The 14,299-nt window shown below is 47.4% G+C and overlaps 2 protein-coding genes and 1 long non-coding RNA gene across 6 annotated transcripts in view; all 3 read left to right on the plus strand.

Moving 5' to 3' along the window:
* LOC308678167 (period circadian protein homolog 1-like) overlaps nucleotides 1–6,477 on the plus strand; it is a 33,163-nt gene extending 26,686 nt beyond the window's left edge. For 3 of the 4 annotated variants that reach the window (XM_081345122.1, XM_081345120.1, XM_081345121.1), the window contains 4 exons: nucleotides 196–355; nucleotides 558–750; nucleotides 1,010–1,160; nucleotides 5,786–6,477. In XM_081345122.1, the coding sequence (XP_081201248.1) occupies nucleotides 196–355; nucleotides 558–750; nucleotides 1,010–1,160; nucleotides 5,786–6,013 (732 nt within the window). In that variant the 3' untranslated portion in view covers nucleotides 6,014–6,477. Of the gene's footprint in view, nucleotides 1–195; nucleotides 356–557; nucleotides 751–1,009; nucleotides 1,161–2,659; nucleotides 2,940–5,785 lie in introns of all 4 variants that reach the window. The other variant, XR_014028612.1, reaches the window with a different exon arrangement.
* A 2,270-nt stretch (nucleotides 6,478–8,747) lies between these two features.
* LOC308677891 lies at nucleotides 8,748–11,097 on the plus strand. The gene is made up of 2 exons (XR_014028566.1): nucleotides 8,748–10,501; nucleotides 10,863–11,097. It is a non-coding gene; the product is annotated as an uncharacterized lncRNA (long non-coding RNA).
* Nucleotides 11,098–13,193: 2,096 nt separating this feature from the next.
* LOC308678279 (histone H1.01-like) lies at nucleotides 13,194–14,058 on the plus strand. Its single transcript, XM_081345382.1, has one exon. The coding sequence runs from the start codon at nucleotides 13,356–13,358 to the stop codon at nucleotides 13,983–13,985; it is 630 nt and encodes a 209-aa protein (XP_081201508.1). The 5' UTR covers nucleotides 13,194–13,355; the 3' UTR covers nucleotides 13,986–14,058.
* Nucleotides 14,059–14,299: the final 241 nt, after the last annotated feature.

Consider the following 14,299-nt stretch of genomic DNA (forward strand, 5'->3'; position numbering starts at 1 on the left):
TGAGATTCTTAACGGGAAAAGTTTTAGTTTTTGCTCCAATGTGAGCTGGACGAGGAGATCGAGATTGCGAGGAGGGTGGCAAGGAGGGAACAGCGGCCGTGGGAACGGGTGATTCCGGGGTTTGCCGGAAAGGAGCCTGGTCTTGGAGGAGGATGCTTGTTCCTGCTCCTAACCTGGGCCATCTTCCCCTTCCAGGTGGAAGCTCACGATTCTTCCAACAACGACGCTTTGTCCAGCTCCAGTGACCTGCTGGATCTCCTCCTGCAAGAAGATTCTCGTTCGGGCACTGGATCGGCCGCCTCGGGCTCCATGGGCTTGGGATCCAACGGGGAGAGCACCTCTGCCAGCGGGACCAGTAAGTCCTGGAACCGGGTTGCCTGGGAGGATCCGGGCGAGCCTCCGACACTTTGCCGCCAGCCGGGCTCCGTTTTGGAACCAGAAGCCCTGCTCTCAGGAGATTTTCACCAGCAGTTGCTTGCCGGGTGCCTTTTTTTTTCTTCCCACTACGGGGGAGAATTTTTCCTGTATCCAAACCGCTTCGTTTCCCCTCTCTGCAGCAAGCAGCAAGAGTAGCAACACCAGCAAATACTTTGGCAGCGTCGACTCGTCTGAGAACGATTTACGGGCCAAGCAGCGATCCGAGGCGGAGGACAACGAGCACTTCATCAAATACGTCCTCCAGGATCCCATCTGGTTGCTGATGGCGAACACCGACGACAAGGTCATGATGACCTATCAGCTCCCAGCCAGGTGAGCCGTTTCACACGGGTGCTTCTCGGGTTTCTCTCGATCCTCTCGGGATCCAGATTTAGCATTCGCCAAGAGGGAAGAAAACGGGAGCTTCTTTTCTGGGTATTGTTAAGGGGGGAACGTTGGAATTAGAGAGGGGGATTTTTGCTTGCTTTAGTTTGGGTTGAAGTCTGGGGGACCGGGGCCAGGGAGGGGGTCACTTCTGGCTCCTAGGCAAGGAAGTTCTGTGGCATTTCTGACCGTCTTGTCTCCTCCGCAGGGACATGGAGACGGTCCTCCGGGAGGATCGGGAGAAGCTAAAACAGCTGCAGAAGCAACAGCCGAGATTCACGGAAGAGCAGAAGAAGGAGCTGGCGGAAGTGCACAGCTGGGTCCAGAAAGGGCTCTTGCCCAAAGCCATCAACGTCACGGTGAGGCGATGGGCAGCGCCCGGGTGAGGGAGGGGCGGCGGGAGCAACGAGGGGGCACTGGAATAACAGAGTCAAAAGGGACTTTGGAGGTCTTCTAGTCTGGCCCCCTCTGCTCGAGTAGGAGACCTTATACCATTCCACACAAACGGCTGTCCAGTCTCTTCCTGAAAACCTCCAGCGATGCAGCACCCACAGCTTCTGGTGGTAAGAAGTTCCACTGGCTAATGGTGCTCGCTGTTAGGAAGTTTCTCCTTAATTCCAGGTTGCTTCTCTCCTTCATTGGTTTCCATCTGTCGCTTCTTGTCCTGCCTTCAGGCGCTTTGGAGGATAGGTGGAACACCCCCACTTCTTTGGGGCAGCCCCCTCAAAATATTGGAAGATGTTATGTCTCCCCCCCGCCCCTCCAAGTCCTTATTAAATTAGACATATCCAATATCTACAGGGAGACACGGTGGCTCAGTGGGTTAGAATGCTGAGCTTGTCGATCAGAAGGTCGGCAGTTTGGCGGGTCGAATCCTGAGTGCCGCATAACAGAGTGAGCGCCTGTTACTCGTCCCAGCTTCTGCCAACCTAGCAGTTCGAAAGCACGTAAAAATGCAAGTAGAAAAATAGGGACCACTACAGTGGGAAGGTAGCAGCGTTCCGTGCGCCTTTGGCGTCTAGTCATGCCGGCCACATGACCACGGAGACGTCCTCGGACAAGCGCCGGCTCTTCGGCTTTGAAATGGAGATGAGCACTGGCCCCTAGAGTTTGAAACAACTAGGACGCATGTGCGGGGGAACCTTTACCTTAATATCTACAGCCGTTCTTCGTATCTTTTAGCCTCTCTAGGTTATTAAATCAGCTTTGTTGCTCTTCTCTGCACTCTTTCCAGAGTCTCGACGTCTTTTTTATATTGTGGAGAATCACCCCTATTGGGTCGTTTAGCGCACAAGTGTTAATTTACCCTTGTTTACGGTTGTTGTTGACCCTCAGTGGATTTATTGACTTAAAGCAAGGGAACCGCGGTTCTCCCGCTATCTGTCATCGGCTCTCTAGGCACATACAGGGAAACCTCGGCTTACGACCATTGTTAAGGGAGTCCGTAACCACATTTGTTAAGTGCATCCGGCTTCCCCCCTTTAACTTTGCTTGTCAGAAGGTTGCAAAAGGAGATCATGTGATGCTGGGATGCTGCGACCGTCACAAGTACAGGCCAGTTGCCGAGCCTCTGAATTTTGATCACGTGACCGCGGGGATTGTGCAACGGTTGTAAGTGTGAAAGATGACCAGCTATCACTTTTTTCAGTGCCACTAAGTGAATGGTCGCAATTTGAGGACCACCTGTAGAATATCGGCTACCTAACCCCAACCTTAACCCTAAGCCTTAAGCTTAAACCTAACCTTAGCCTTAAACCTAACCTTAAATCTTAAACCTAACCTTAAATCTAACCTTAACCTTAAACCTAACCTTAACCTTAAACCTAACCTTAACCTGAAACCTTAAACCTAACCTTAGGCTTCCGGTTCCGGATCCCGGCATGGCCAGACACACGAGGGGAACGTTCCTCGTGTCGCCTGGATTTCTTCGCTGAGGGACCCCTGTAAAGGGGTCGAAAGTCGCCCTGGAGGGGCGATGAGCGGAGGAGAGGATTCTGAGCGGCGGTAGAAGGGCGGCGGCCCTCCCGTCGGCTTGGAGCAACTCTCCGAACCGACGAAGAAAGGATCGGCCACTCCCATGGCCCATCGTTTCAGCCGTTTCCTTCCGAAGCCAACATTACAACAAAGCACTTAACTGGGTGAGATTTGCCTTCTTCTTTTCCTGACTGTCTACCTTTTCCTGGTAAAAGCTTCCTGAATTTGCTTCCCCTTGCGAGGAGAGAGGGAAGGGATTTTTTTTCCCCCACCCTCCCTAATGGTGGCTTCTGTATACATCGGGAGAGGAAAAAAAGCCTTGAACTAAATAATACTAATTAATTGGACTTACTACCTTTCTATTTTTGGCCCAAAATTCCTATACTCACAGAAATGGACTTATTCTACCTATTTGACTAAAAAAAGGGGACAAAAAAGAAATAAGTAAAAAGACTCAAAATTGATAAAATCTACTCTCTGAAAAGGATTTTAAGTACTCTGGGGACCTCTAGTGGTCATGCCTGATACAGCAAGTTAATATTATTGAGAAACTGACCTTGGCATTAAGATAAAAACATGAAACAGCTGGAGATGAATTTAGCTTAGACCTGTGGAGGTGGACGCTTAACTGACTTTTGTTTGAAAATTTGCCTCCACTAAGGACTATCTATAATTACTACAAAATGGAGACTAATCAGCCACAAACCTCTCTTGATTATAAGCTTATACTTGATACAGTCTATAAAGTCACTGAGATGTCTATCTCCAGGCTGAAAAATTTAGGTGCCAACTCCAGTTCACAAACTGAAACCCAGACTTCAACTAAAGAATTTACAATTCAAAATACAACAAAATTGGAAGAAACCACTTTTGAGGCAGAGGAATTATAAGCAACAACAACAAGGCACTGAAAAAAAATAATATCCAAAATTTGATTCCACTCAAAGAACCTACAATTTTAAAAAAAGTACGAGAAACTATTACTAAGACAGACAACCCAAAAGACCAAGAACAAATTGTGGAAAAACTTAATACTCAACTTTTGACCTTTTCTAAGCCTACAATTCCAGAGGTATACTATGCGCAAGATAGTGATGCCAACATGGAGGACGCCGAAGACCAACAAAGACAGCCTGTGGAAAGCCTACTAGACAGTCAACTAGATATTAGAGCAAATAGAGTGGAATCAACAGGGCAACAATACAATGACTAGAAATGGTTTAAACTTTGTGCATTATTGATGGTTGGACGGCCGCCTCTGGTACAAATAATATGCACGGAGATCTATTTGGCAATCTAAAAGGCTTTTTGGTCTGGAAACCCGATTGGCAAAATAAGAAACCCAGAGTTAGATTTAAAAAAATTGAGTTTCTAGAGAATCATTACAGGCCATTTTGTTAGTAATCAGTGACCTATTAGGATCTGAAATAGAAAATGTTTATGAGATAGAATTAGAATGTGTTTAAGTACTGATTAGGCTTATTTCAAGCATTATAATTTATTTTTATACATTTTATACATTGACATAATGGAAATTTGACTGTTAAAATTTTGGTTATAAGTAGAAGTAGATTGATAAATAAGTTGTCCTATTGGTAACTTGTGATGTATTAAAATGTGAAATAGAGAATGTTGATTAGGTAGAGTCTTAACTATGGTGTGTGTATGTTAGATGTTACAATTTTTGGTGTAATAAAAATAAGGGAAATTTGGGTTGCGAATACCATTTGGGATGTTATTAAAGGTTAAATTTGAATACGATAAGATCAAAATTAGATAAAATTTAATAACAGGACATGGATATATTTTATTGAAATTGGACTGATAAATGTTGTTTTAATTCACCATGCTATTCTTAGAAATTCGTTAGTTTAAACACGCTGCATTGAATGTTAAGGGAAATAGAGAAGGATGCTATGACAATGTAGCCCGAACTATGTATTGAAAACTCTGTTATTCAATTGACGATTACCCAGGTACCATGGTGCTTTCTAAATATATAGCTTTTAAATTGGAAAACCAATAAAACCCTAACCTTAAACCTGTGGTGGCGAACCTACGGCACGGGTGGCACGCAGAGCCTTTTCTTGTGGGCACGCGCGCCGTTGCCTCAGTCCTAGGCCTTCAGCTGGGTTTTATAAAACCTTTTCGCTTTAGGCCGCCGTGTGCAAAAAAAAAAAAAGGTTCGTTCAATCAATCAATGTCAACTTCTCACGGAGAAAAAAAAATCTCGCAAAGTTGGAATTGATTGATTGAACTTTTGAGTCCCACCCAGTCTGCCGTTACCACCACAGCCACGCCCACCCAACGGGCCACGCCCACCCGGTACCCGACGATACATAAGTGGGTTTTAGGTTGCAGTTTGGGCAGTCGGTCTCTAAAAGGTTTGCCATCACTGCCCTAAACCTTAAAACTAAAACCTTCAACCTAACCCTAGCTTTAACCCTAGCCCTAACCCTCAACATTAAACTTAACCCTAAGTCTTGAACCTTAAATCTAAGCCTAGCCATGACCCTAACCTTAGCCCTAGCCCTAGCCCAGGGGTAGGAAACCTCGGCTCTTTTATGACTCGTGGACTTCAACTCCCAGAATTCCTGAGCCAGCCATGCTGGCTCAGGAATTCTGGGAGTTGAAGTCCACGAGTCATAAAAGAGCCGAGGTTGCCTAGCTCTAAATCTTAACCCCCCTAAATCTAACCCTACATCTTAAACGTAACCCTAGTCATAGCCCTGAAGCAGAGGTCCCCAACCTTTCAGGCACCAGGGACCAGTTCCGTGGAGAGAGGTTTTTCCCGTGTGGGTTTGTGTGCTGCCTGCATCCCCCGGATGGGGCTTAGTTTGTGTGGCCCGGTACCGGTCCATGGACCGAGGGTTGGGGACCCCTGCCCTAAACCTTAAAATCTAACCCTGATGTCTAACCCTAGCCCTGACCCACCTAGTCCACCATAAGCTAACCCGCCTCTCGTCTTCCTCCCCCTCCGGGGTGGGGTTTTGTTTCTCTTCCCCTTCAGGCTTGCGTCGAGTGCGAGAGCAATGCTGCCTGCCAGGCCGCCCCCCTCTATGACGTCGAGATCCAGGACATGGACCTGAACGGCATGCTGGAGCCGATGGAAGAGGGCCCCGGGGCCCAGCTCCCTCTGCCTTCCTTGCCGCTGGAAATGGCCATGGAGGAGGAGGAGGCCGGAGAGAGCCGGGACCAGCCGCACCCGTCAGACGCAGAAGCGCAAGGGACCAGCTAAGCCCTGGCAAAGGACTACTACACACCTTTTGAGGTTGCTCGCACGAGGAGGAGAGACGCTGCTGAGCGGCAGGTGTCGGACCCCGAGGCAGCTGGCGGGGCTCTCCACACAGAGGACCCCGTTGTTGCCTTGTTTAACCAGAACCTCCGGACTGGCGGGGTCTCCAGGGATAGCCCCCCTTGCCCTTCGCTGGCACCCTCCTCTGCTTCAACTGGACCAGCCGCTTTGATCCTCGCGGCATTCAGGAGGGTGCGGACCCAGAGGGCCCAGGAAATTGGGAAAGGGGTAGTTTGAGTTTTTATGTATTTATTTTTGACAATTGGTCATTGGTTGTTTACTGGTGTTTTTTTTTTACGGATAACCGCAGCCGAGTCCCAGCAAGGGGCCTGGCTGGCAGCGCTGAACATAGTAATAAATGGTGATGATGACGACGATAATAATAAAAGAGGTGATTTGCAGAGCGAGATGTCGACACGTCCCCTTTTGTCCCCTTTGCCACAACTTTTCTTAGCTCGAGGTCCGAGAAGCTGCCCAGAGATTCCCCGGAAGAGATTTTCTCGGTGGGGTCCTTGGGGGGGGGGTTTCTTGGTTTCCTTGCAGGTGTTTCGTGACCCAACTAGGGGGCGTCATCAGTGCTAGAAGAGAGTGGAGATTTGCTTTCTGTTTATGTGTCAGGGCCAGTGGGACTGTTGTTGTTCTTGGTGGTTCCTTGAGTGGGTGTTCTGTACCAGCCTGCTACCGGCCCTGCAACAAAAGCAGGGACGACCCCTTTACAAACGGCAAGAGGCTGGGATAACGTCTGCCACATTTATTACTACAAAAACAAACAAGACACGAACCAAGATAAAGGAGCTTTGAAACACTATCCGAGCGGTTGCTTTCAGCAAACCAGCCCTCCCCACACATTCCCTTTATAAAGAGTTCAGGGCGTGGCTTCTCTCTCCCTCCTTCCGAGAAGCCCCAATGCCTTCCTCTGTTTACTCCTACTTGACTGCCTCCTGCATCGGGCGTCCTTGAACAGGGCCAGCTGTGGGTCATCTTCATCCACACTGTCAGGCTCACACAGCTGGGTCTCCATGGTGACCAAGTGGGAGGGGCCTGGCTGAGGGCTCTCATCAGCAAGATCTTCAACCCCCTCAGCAAGGTCTTCAACACCCCCCTCCTCCTCTGATTCATCCGACCCAACTGCCGAACCCACAGGCTGACCCTGAATCACAACAGTGGGCTTTTGTGTACTGTGTGATTGCCTGTCTGAATTGGTGGTGACAAACGTATATAAACAGAGAACAACCCCCCCCCAACTTTTCTTCTAGCTCTGATGCTGCTGCCTAGTTGGGTTGTGAAACATCTGCAAGGAAACCACCAAGATCAGAGCACCAAGGACCCCACAGTTCTCCTCCTTCCTCCTAGCACTGATGATGTTCCCTAGTTGGGTCATGAAACGTCTGCAAGGAAACAAACCAGCTCAGAGAGCACGAAGGACCCCTCACTTCAACCTTGAGCTACAAAATATTCTCTGTTGGAGCTTATCTTCACCCAACTAATCAACTTCTCTAATTTATTATTATTTCCCCCCCCCCCTTGAACTCTGCTCCATCTATGACTGCCGTTGACGTGCATCACCCGTTTGCTTCCTGTTGCCAATACTTTTCCTGACTTTTGCCGGCTCTGGCCCCTTTGAGGAAGAGGGATCCATCTTTCTCTTAAAAAACACGTTCCGACCTGGGGACCCAACGGGCCAAAGAGGAATCTTTTTCCTAGGGGAAAGATTCTTCGATTCGTTCCTTGGGATCTGGAGGGAGAGACTTTGGGCCGTGTTTTTTCCCTGCCGTTTTCCTTCTTGCAAATTCCCCTTGCGCTGTTTGGAATCGCACGAGTGGCAAAAGCAGCTTGGGATGAGGCAGGCGTTGATTTTTCGGCGCCTGGTTCTCTTTCGATGGCGCCTGGGATTTCTTCACGGAGAAGCGTTTGGGAAGATGGTTTGGGAGTCGATAAGGGACTGAGAAGGGCAAGCAGATCTTCCTCGGGGTGGTGGTGAAGAAGAAGGGCACCATCGTCGCCCACTTACCCGGAAGAGAAATTATTTTTTTCAAAAGGACAACAACGGAGAGCAAATACTTTTTTTCCCCCTGGCTTTTTCTAAGCAAAAAAAAACGCCCTCCCCCCAAACAAAACGACAAATCTTTTTGTTCCTTTTAAAACAGTGAAGGACAATTAACCAGTGGAACTCCTTGCCTCCAGAAATAGTGGGCGCTCCATCACTGGAGATTTTTAAGAAGAAGCTAGCTAGACAGTCACGCGTCTGGGATGGGATAGGTTCTGCTTAAGCGGGGGGCTGGACTAGAAGACCTCCAAGGTCCCTTCCAGCTTCTATTCTATTCCTATTCTATTTTATTCTATTTTTATGTTATTCTATTTTTATGTTATTCTATTCTCATTCTATTTATTCCATTCCATTCTATTTTTATGTTTATTCTATTCTAATTCTACTCTATTCCATTCCATTCCATTCTATTTTTATGTTATTCTATTCTATTCTAATTCTATTTATTCCATTCTATTTTTATGTTTATTTTATTCTTATTCTTATTTATTCTATTCTTATTCTACTCTATTCTATTCCATTCCATTCTATTTTTGCTATTCTATTCTATTCTATTCTATTCTATTCATGTTATTCTATTCTATTCTATTCATGTTATTCTATTCTATTCTATTCTATTCTATTCATGTTATTCTATTCTATTCTATTCTTATTCTATTCCATATATTCTATTCTATTATTTTTCCAGCTCTATTCTATTCCAACTATTCAAAGCAGTTGGGCAAACTGAGGACTAGCCTCCAAAGTGAAAAAAGGCTTTCATGGAGATCGGTGGGACCCTCCCTTCTGCTTTGGCTGATCAGTGCCAGCAGCTGTGTAGCCCCAGTCAGGTCCTTCCAATGGTCTGGAGGACTTTGTAAGTGACCCACCTCTTCCTCCCCCTTGCAGGCATTCTTGTGTGGTTGTGTTAAAAACTCAGTGGATTCAGACATCATCACCTCTGGCTGTCATTGGGCCAAAATACTGCGCAGCCTGTTGTATGTTGTGATTGTCTTGAGAAGTTTTGTTTGTGTGTTGATTCCAGGAAGAGACCGCTAGAAGTCCAGAAGAAAGAATGGATCTCTGGATCATTTACAGAAGGGTTTCTGGCTGTGTTTGAAAAGATTTTTTCTTCCTTCTGTTTTTTTTTTTTTGTGGTGGAGGGAAGTCATCGACATGTAGGCTTTGCTTAACGGCCATTTCCTTAACGACCGTTTGCAGTGAGGATGGAGGGGCTCAGAAAGGGAGCTTGGCCACAATTTATGATGTTCTTGGCTGTTTTCCAGTAAAAAAACGCCTGTCAGATATGCTGGCGTTGCTTGGCGGCCACGGGACCTGCTTAACGGCCGCGATGACTCACAGCAACCGTTGCAAAACCAAGTCAGTTTACTTGGGGACCTGCTTCATGCCCCCTCCTGCCCGACTTAACGACGGAAATTGTGCGGTCGTAAATGGAGGACGATCTGTAATTTAAGTTTGTCCTGTAATATCCGGGGCAGACCGAGTCTCCAGGAATGATCATAAGATTTCACCTCGAGTTGGTGCATTTTGTCCTTGAAAGCCGGACTCCTCCTGATTTTTGATCGGTTCATTTCATTTTGACTTCTCTCTTGGAGAGCGAGAGAGAAGTGCTTAGAAGTTTTTGTGAAAAGGATTTAGCTAAATCCTTCGGCTAAAAAGGATTTGGACCCTCGCTCTCTTTATCTCTCATAAGCCTCCGTGCCTTTTTTTTTCCGTCCTAATTCTCATTTAGGAAGAGTAAGCAATTTACCCATCAGTTTTGGATTAACATGGGAAATAAATGTAGCTAGTTCTGGTTTTACGGCCACAACAGACCCCAAATTTTCTGTTGTTAAGTGAGACATTTGTTCCGGGAGTTTATGACCTTTCTTGCCGGAGTTAGGTGACTCGCTGCAATTGTTAAGTTACTCACATGGTTGTTAAGTGAATCTGGCATTCCCCATCGACTTTGTGCGTCCGAAGGTCACAAATGGGGATTGATCACGTCACACACACACACACACACACAGAGACCAGAACACTGTGACCGTCATAAATATGAACCTGTTGTAAACGTCTGAATTTTGATCACATGACCATGGGGGATGCTGCAAAGGTGGTAACTGAGAAATATGTTGGAAGTCACATTTTTCAATGCCGTCGTAGCTTTGAACGGTCAATGAACTTTTGTAAGTCAAGGGCTATCTGTAGCAGCCACAGATCTTAATTTTGCATCCGTTGAAAATGTCTCTCTTTTTTTCCCCCGGTCTAGTTGAAGGGGATAAAAAATCTCAATCAGCCATGTTTTGCACAGAGTTGTCACATGGGCAAACGCCACCTCCTATGTTCCTACCTACATTTTCCATTTGTTAAAAATTCCTCCTAGTGTAGATCAGCTTGGATAGGTAAAGGTAAAGGTTCCCCCGCACATGCGTGCTAGTCGTTTCCGACTCTAGGGGCCAGTGCTCATCTCCGTTTCATAGCCGAAGAGCCAGCGCTTGTCCGAGGACGTCTCCGTGGTCATGTGGCCGGCATGACTAGACGCCAAAGGCGCACGGAACGCTGTTACCTTCCCACCGTAGTGGTCCCTATTTTTCTACTTGCATTTTTACGTGCTTTCGAACTGCTAGGTTGGCAGAAGCTGGGACGAATAACAGGCGCTCACTCTGTTACGCGGCACTCGGGATTCGACCCGCCAAACTGCCGACCTTCCGATCGACAAGTTCAGCATCCTAACCCACTGAGCCACCGCGTCAGCTTGGATAGCAGGGTACAAAAGGGTGAGGAGGCAAAACCATGTTTTGCTACGTATCCTGTGTCGGTCAAATTCTTTATTTTTGTATAAAACCTACACGTTCATTCTCTTTCTTTCTCTGCTGCGGAGACCCTGTGTGTGTGTGTGTGTCTGCGAACGTGCAGGGACAGATCCAATTTGTGGTGCAATTTCTGTGAATCTGATTCTGCCACTAAATAAAGGAATTTTTGATTTTTTCTCTCTCTCTCACGGTGTCCCTGGTGTGTTTTTTGGGGGGAAAAGAGGCCGCTGGTTGTTTATTTTATTTATTATTTATTTATTAATTTAATTTATATACCGCCCTTCTCCCGGAGGACTCAGGGCGGTGAACAGGGCAATACATAAAAACTAAATACAAAAATTAAAAACTGTTAAAACGTGATTAAACAATGCCCATAATAAATTAATACAGATTAAAAATTGAAGTTCATTTATAAAAATGAAGGCAGTCAGGGCGCCTAGCAGTTGGATCCAAGAATATTCAATTCTCTGCCAATTCAAGACATCCTAGTCTGCTTCAGGCATCTCCAGAATAACAGAATTGGAAGGGACCTTGGAGGTCTTCTAGTCCAACCCCCCTACTCAATTCCTTGACTTACTATAAGTGAGCAGATGTCAGTTGCTGAGCAAGACAGTTCTTAAGTGAATCTTGCCCCATTTTATCACCTTTTTTTTGCCACGATTGTTAAGTGAATCGGAGGATGAAAACCCAGAAAACTAGAATGGTGCTCAATACCTAATCTCAGTTAAAAACAACCAAGTTAATCTGTGGGAATGCTAGAGAAGTGATGGTTAGGGGGCCCTGAGCACATCCCATTTTGCATCCTATTGCAGGAGTCTGAATAATTTGCCGCCGGTATTATGCCGACTGATGCCACGAATCTGAAGACCCGCCTTTCAAAACCGTGTTTAGCAGGCAAAAATGGAGGGAAGGACGGGGGGTGCAAACTACCTTAAAATGGTGGGGAAAAAATTGAGCAGGAAAGATGAATCCCTTTAGGGATTAGAAGAAGGGATAATGAGGGAGAAATCCTAAGGCAAATGACTTTAGGAAGTTAATAAACACATGTATCCCTCAATTTACGGGCCACAAATTTCTACCGCAAAGCCAGACATTTGAATTTCGCCTTGTTTTACGATCCTTTTGTCACAGTTGTTGAGCCATTCAGTTAGTAACACAATTGGGAAGTAAATCTGGCTTCCCATTTACGCCGTTGTCAGGAGGTCGCAAAAGGGATCAGATGACCCCGGGTGATTGCAGCCGTCATAAGTATGAGTCAGTTGCCAAGTCGTCTGAATTTTGATCGTATGACCGTGGGGATGCTGCAACGGTCGTAAGTGTGAAAAAAGAGACGTAACTTGCTTTTTTCAATGCCATCATAACTTTGAACAGTCACTAAACAAATCGTAAGTCTAGAACGACCTGCTTTGGGCGATCTGTTGCAAGAAATGCAGAGCGAACGAAGGGACCTCAGCTGTGTATAAAAGTCTGCTTGGATGGAGTAGATGTGATCTTCAAAATGGAAAAGGGAGGACTTTAAAGAAAAAAAGCAATGCATAAAAGCTCTCCTGGCTGTGGCAGTAAGATCTAGTGAGTAGAGCAAAGGGTTTCTTTTGAAATTATATGTCTTTCATAATTTCCTTTTTTTCCTTTGCCCTCTACATGACACTTTTTTAGTCCAGGAGGATGTCACCCAAGCTTTGAAGTAACTTTAGGTGTGTTGATTATTACACAGATATAATTGAGGTTTTGTATCTAGGTTACCCAGTTCCAGAAAAAAAAAGTATAAAGCAAATTGCTTAAAAAAACCAAACCACCTCCCCTATTTTTTTCCCCACTCTTCACTGGTCCCGGCCCTATTTAATTACAACCCAATTCCCCAACTTTTTTTTTTTGCGGGTTTGTCCTTTGCAAGCCCCCACATAAAATGCAGACTGTTCGATGTGTTACTTGGCCGGATTAAAGAAGCCATCGCGGTGCAAATCATCAGCCGAGATCCTTGCCTGGCGGGCGGGTCGAGTTACAGACCCTCCCGGGTGCCGTTTCCAAGGTCTTACACGAGGGTTTCCGAAGAGAGCCCTTCGGCATCTCCAAAGAAAGGCGCAAGTTGACACGTGTCAAGGCAGAAGAAGCCGGGAGATGCTATGCTCCCCGCTTTCTCCCCGCAATTTCTATGCTGCTCCAGCCAAGGGAAGCCGGGACCCCGAAAGGAGACATCCAGCCCGCTCGATCCCCCCGGGAAAGGAAGGGATCGGCCGGAGGGATTTTTATTAATTGACTGTTTTATGCACTTTCAGAAACACAAAATCGCCACCATCAGGAGCGGAGTCGGACCCAACAAAGCGCCGGGCTGGCAACGGACCAATCAGCGCTCAGCTCCTCGCCTATAAATACCAGCGCACCGCCGCACCGCCGGGCATTTGAAAGGTCCTCGTCGGAAGAAGCGGAAGCCTCGCTCGAGAGTATGGCAGAAGTCGCGCCAGCTGCGCCCGTGGCGGCGGTTCCGGCTTCGAAGGCGGCGGCGAAGAGAGCGGCAGGCGCCGCGAAGGTGCAGCAGCGGAAGCCGGGCGGCCCCAGCGTGACGGAGCTGCTGATGCAGGCGGTGGCGGCGTCCAAGGAGCGCGGCGGCATCTCGTTGGCCGCGCTGAAGAAGTCGCTGGCGGCCTCGGGCTACGACGTGGAGAAGAACAACAGCCGCATCAAGCTGGGCCTGAAGAACTTGGTCACCAAGGGGACGCTGCTGCAGACCAAGGGCACCGGCGCCTCGGGCTCCTTCAAGCTCAACAAGAAGCAGGCCGACCCCAAGGAGAAGGCGGCGGCGGCGGCGGCCCGCAAGAAGAAACAGCAGCCGCCGGCCAGGAAGCCCGCCAAGAAGGCGAGGAAGGCACCGGGAGCCGCCGGGCCGAAGAAAGCCGCTAAGAAGCCGGTCAAGAAAGCGCCCAAGGGCGTCAAGAAGCCCAAAGCGGCGGCGGCAGCTAAAGCGAAAAAGGCGGCCAAAAGCCCCGCCAAAGCCAGGGCGGCGAAGCCCAAAGCGAAACCCAAGACCCCCAAAGCGAAAGTGGCCAAGCCCAAGAAAGCCGCGGCGAAGAAGTGAGCTGGCTCCGCTGCGAGTCTCTCCTTGCTCGCAAAAGCAAAAACAACAACAACCCCAAAGGCTCTTTTAAGAGCCACCCACAAAAATGTTTAAAAGGTGCTGCTTTACACTAAAACAAAAAGCAATTAAGGTGACTCCCTCGCAGGGCTGTTGTTTGGAAGGGGGGGGGAGGAGGAAAGGGGCGCGCCGCCGTTTTAATCTGTCAAAAGGTGATCCTAACAGGAGCGGCTTGTAATTTTCGGGCAAAGCAAAAAAAAAATATGTATTTTTTTTGCAAAAATGTTTTGCTAAATTTTAAGGGTGGGAAACCAGGA

The sequence above is a fragment of the Vipera berus genome (genome assembly GCF_964194415.1).
Source record: "Vipera berus genome assembly, chromosome: Z".
Classification (NCBI taxonomy): domain Eukaryota; kingdom Metazoa; phylum Chordata; class Lepidosauria; order Squamata; family Viperidae; genus Vipera; species Vipera berus.

Coding starts and splice junctions, on each gene's coding strand:
- LOC308678279 (XM_081345382.1), top strand. CDS start 13,356: ATGGCAGAAGTCGCGCCAGCTGCGCCCGTGGCGGCGGTTCCGGCTTCG.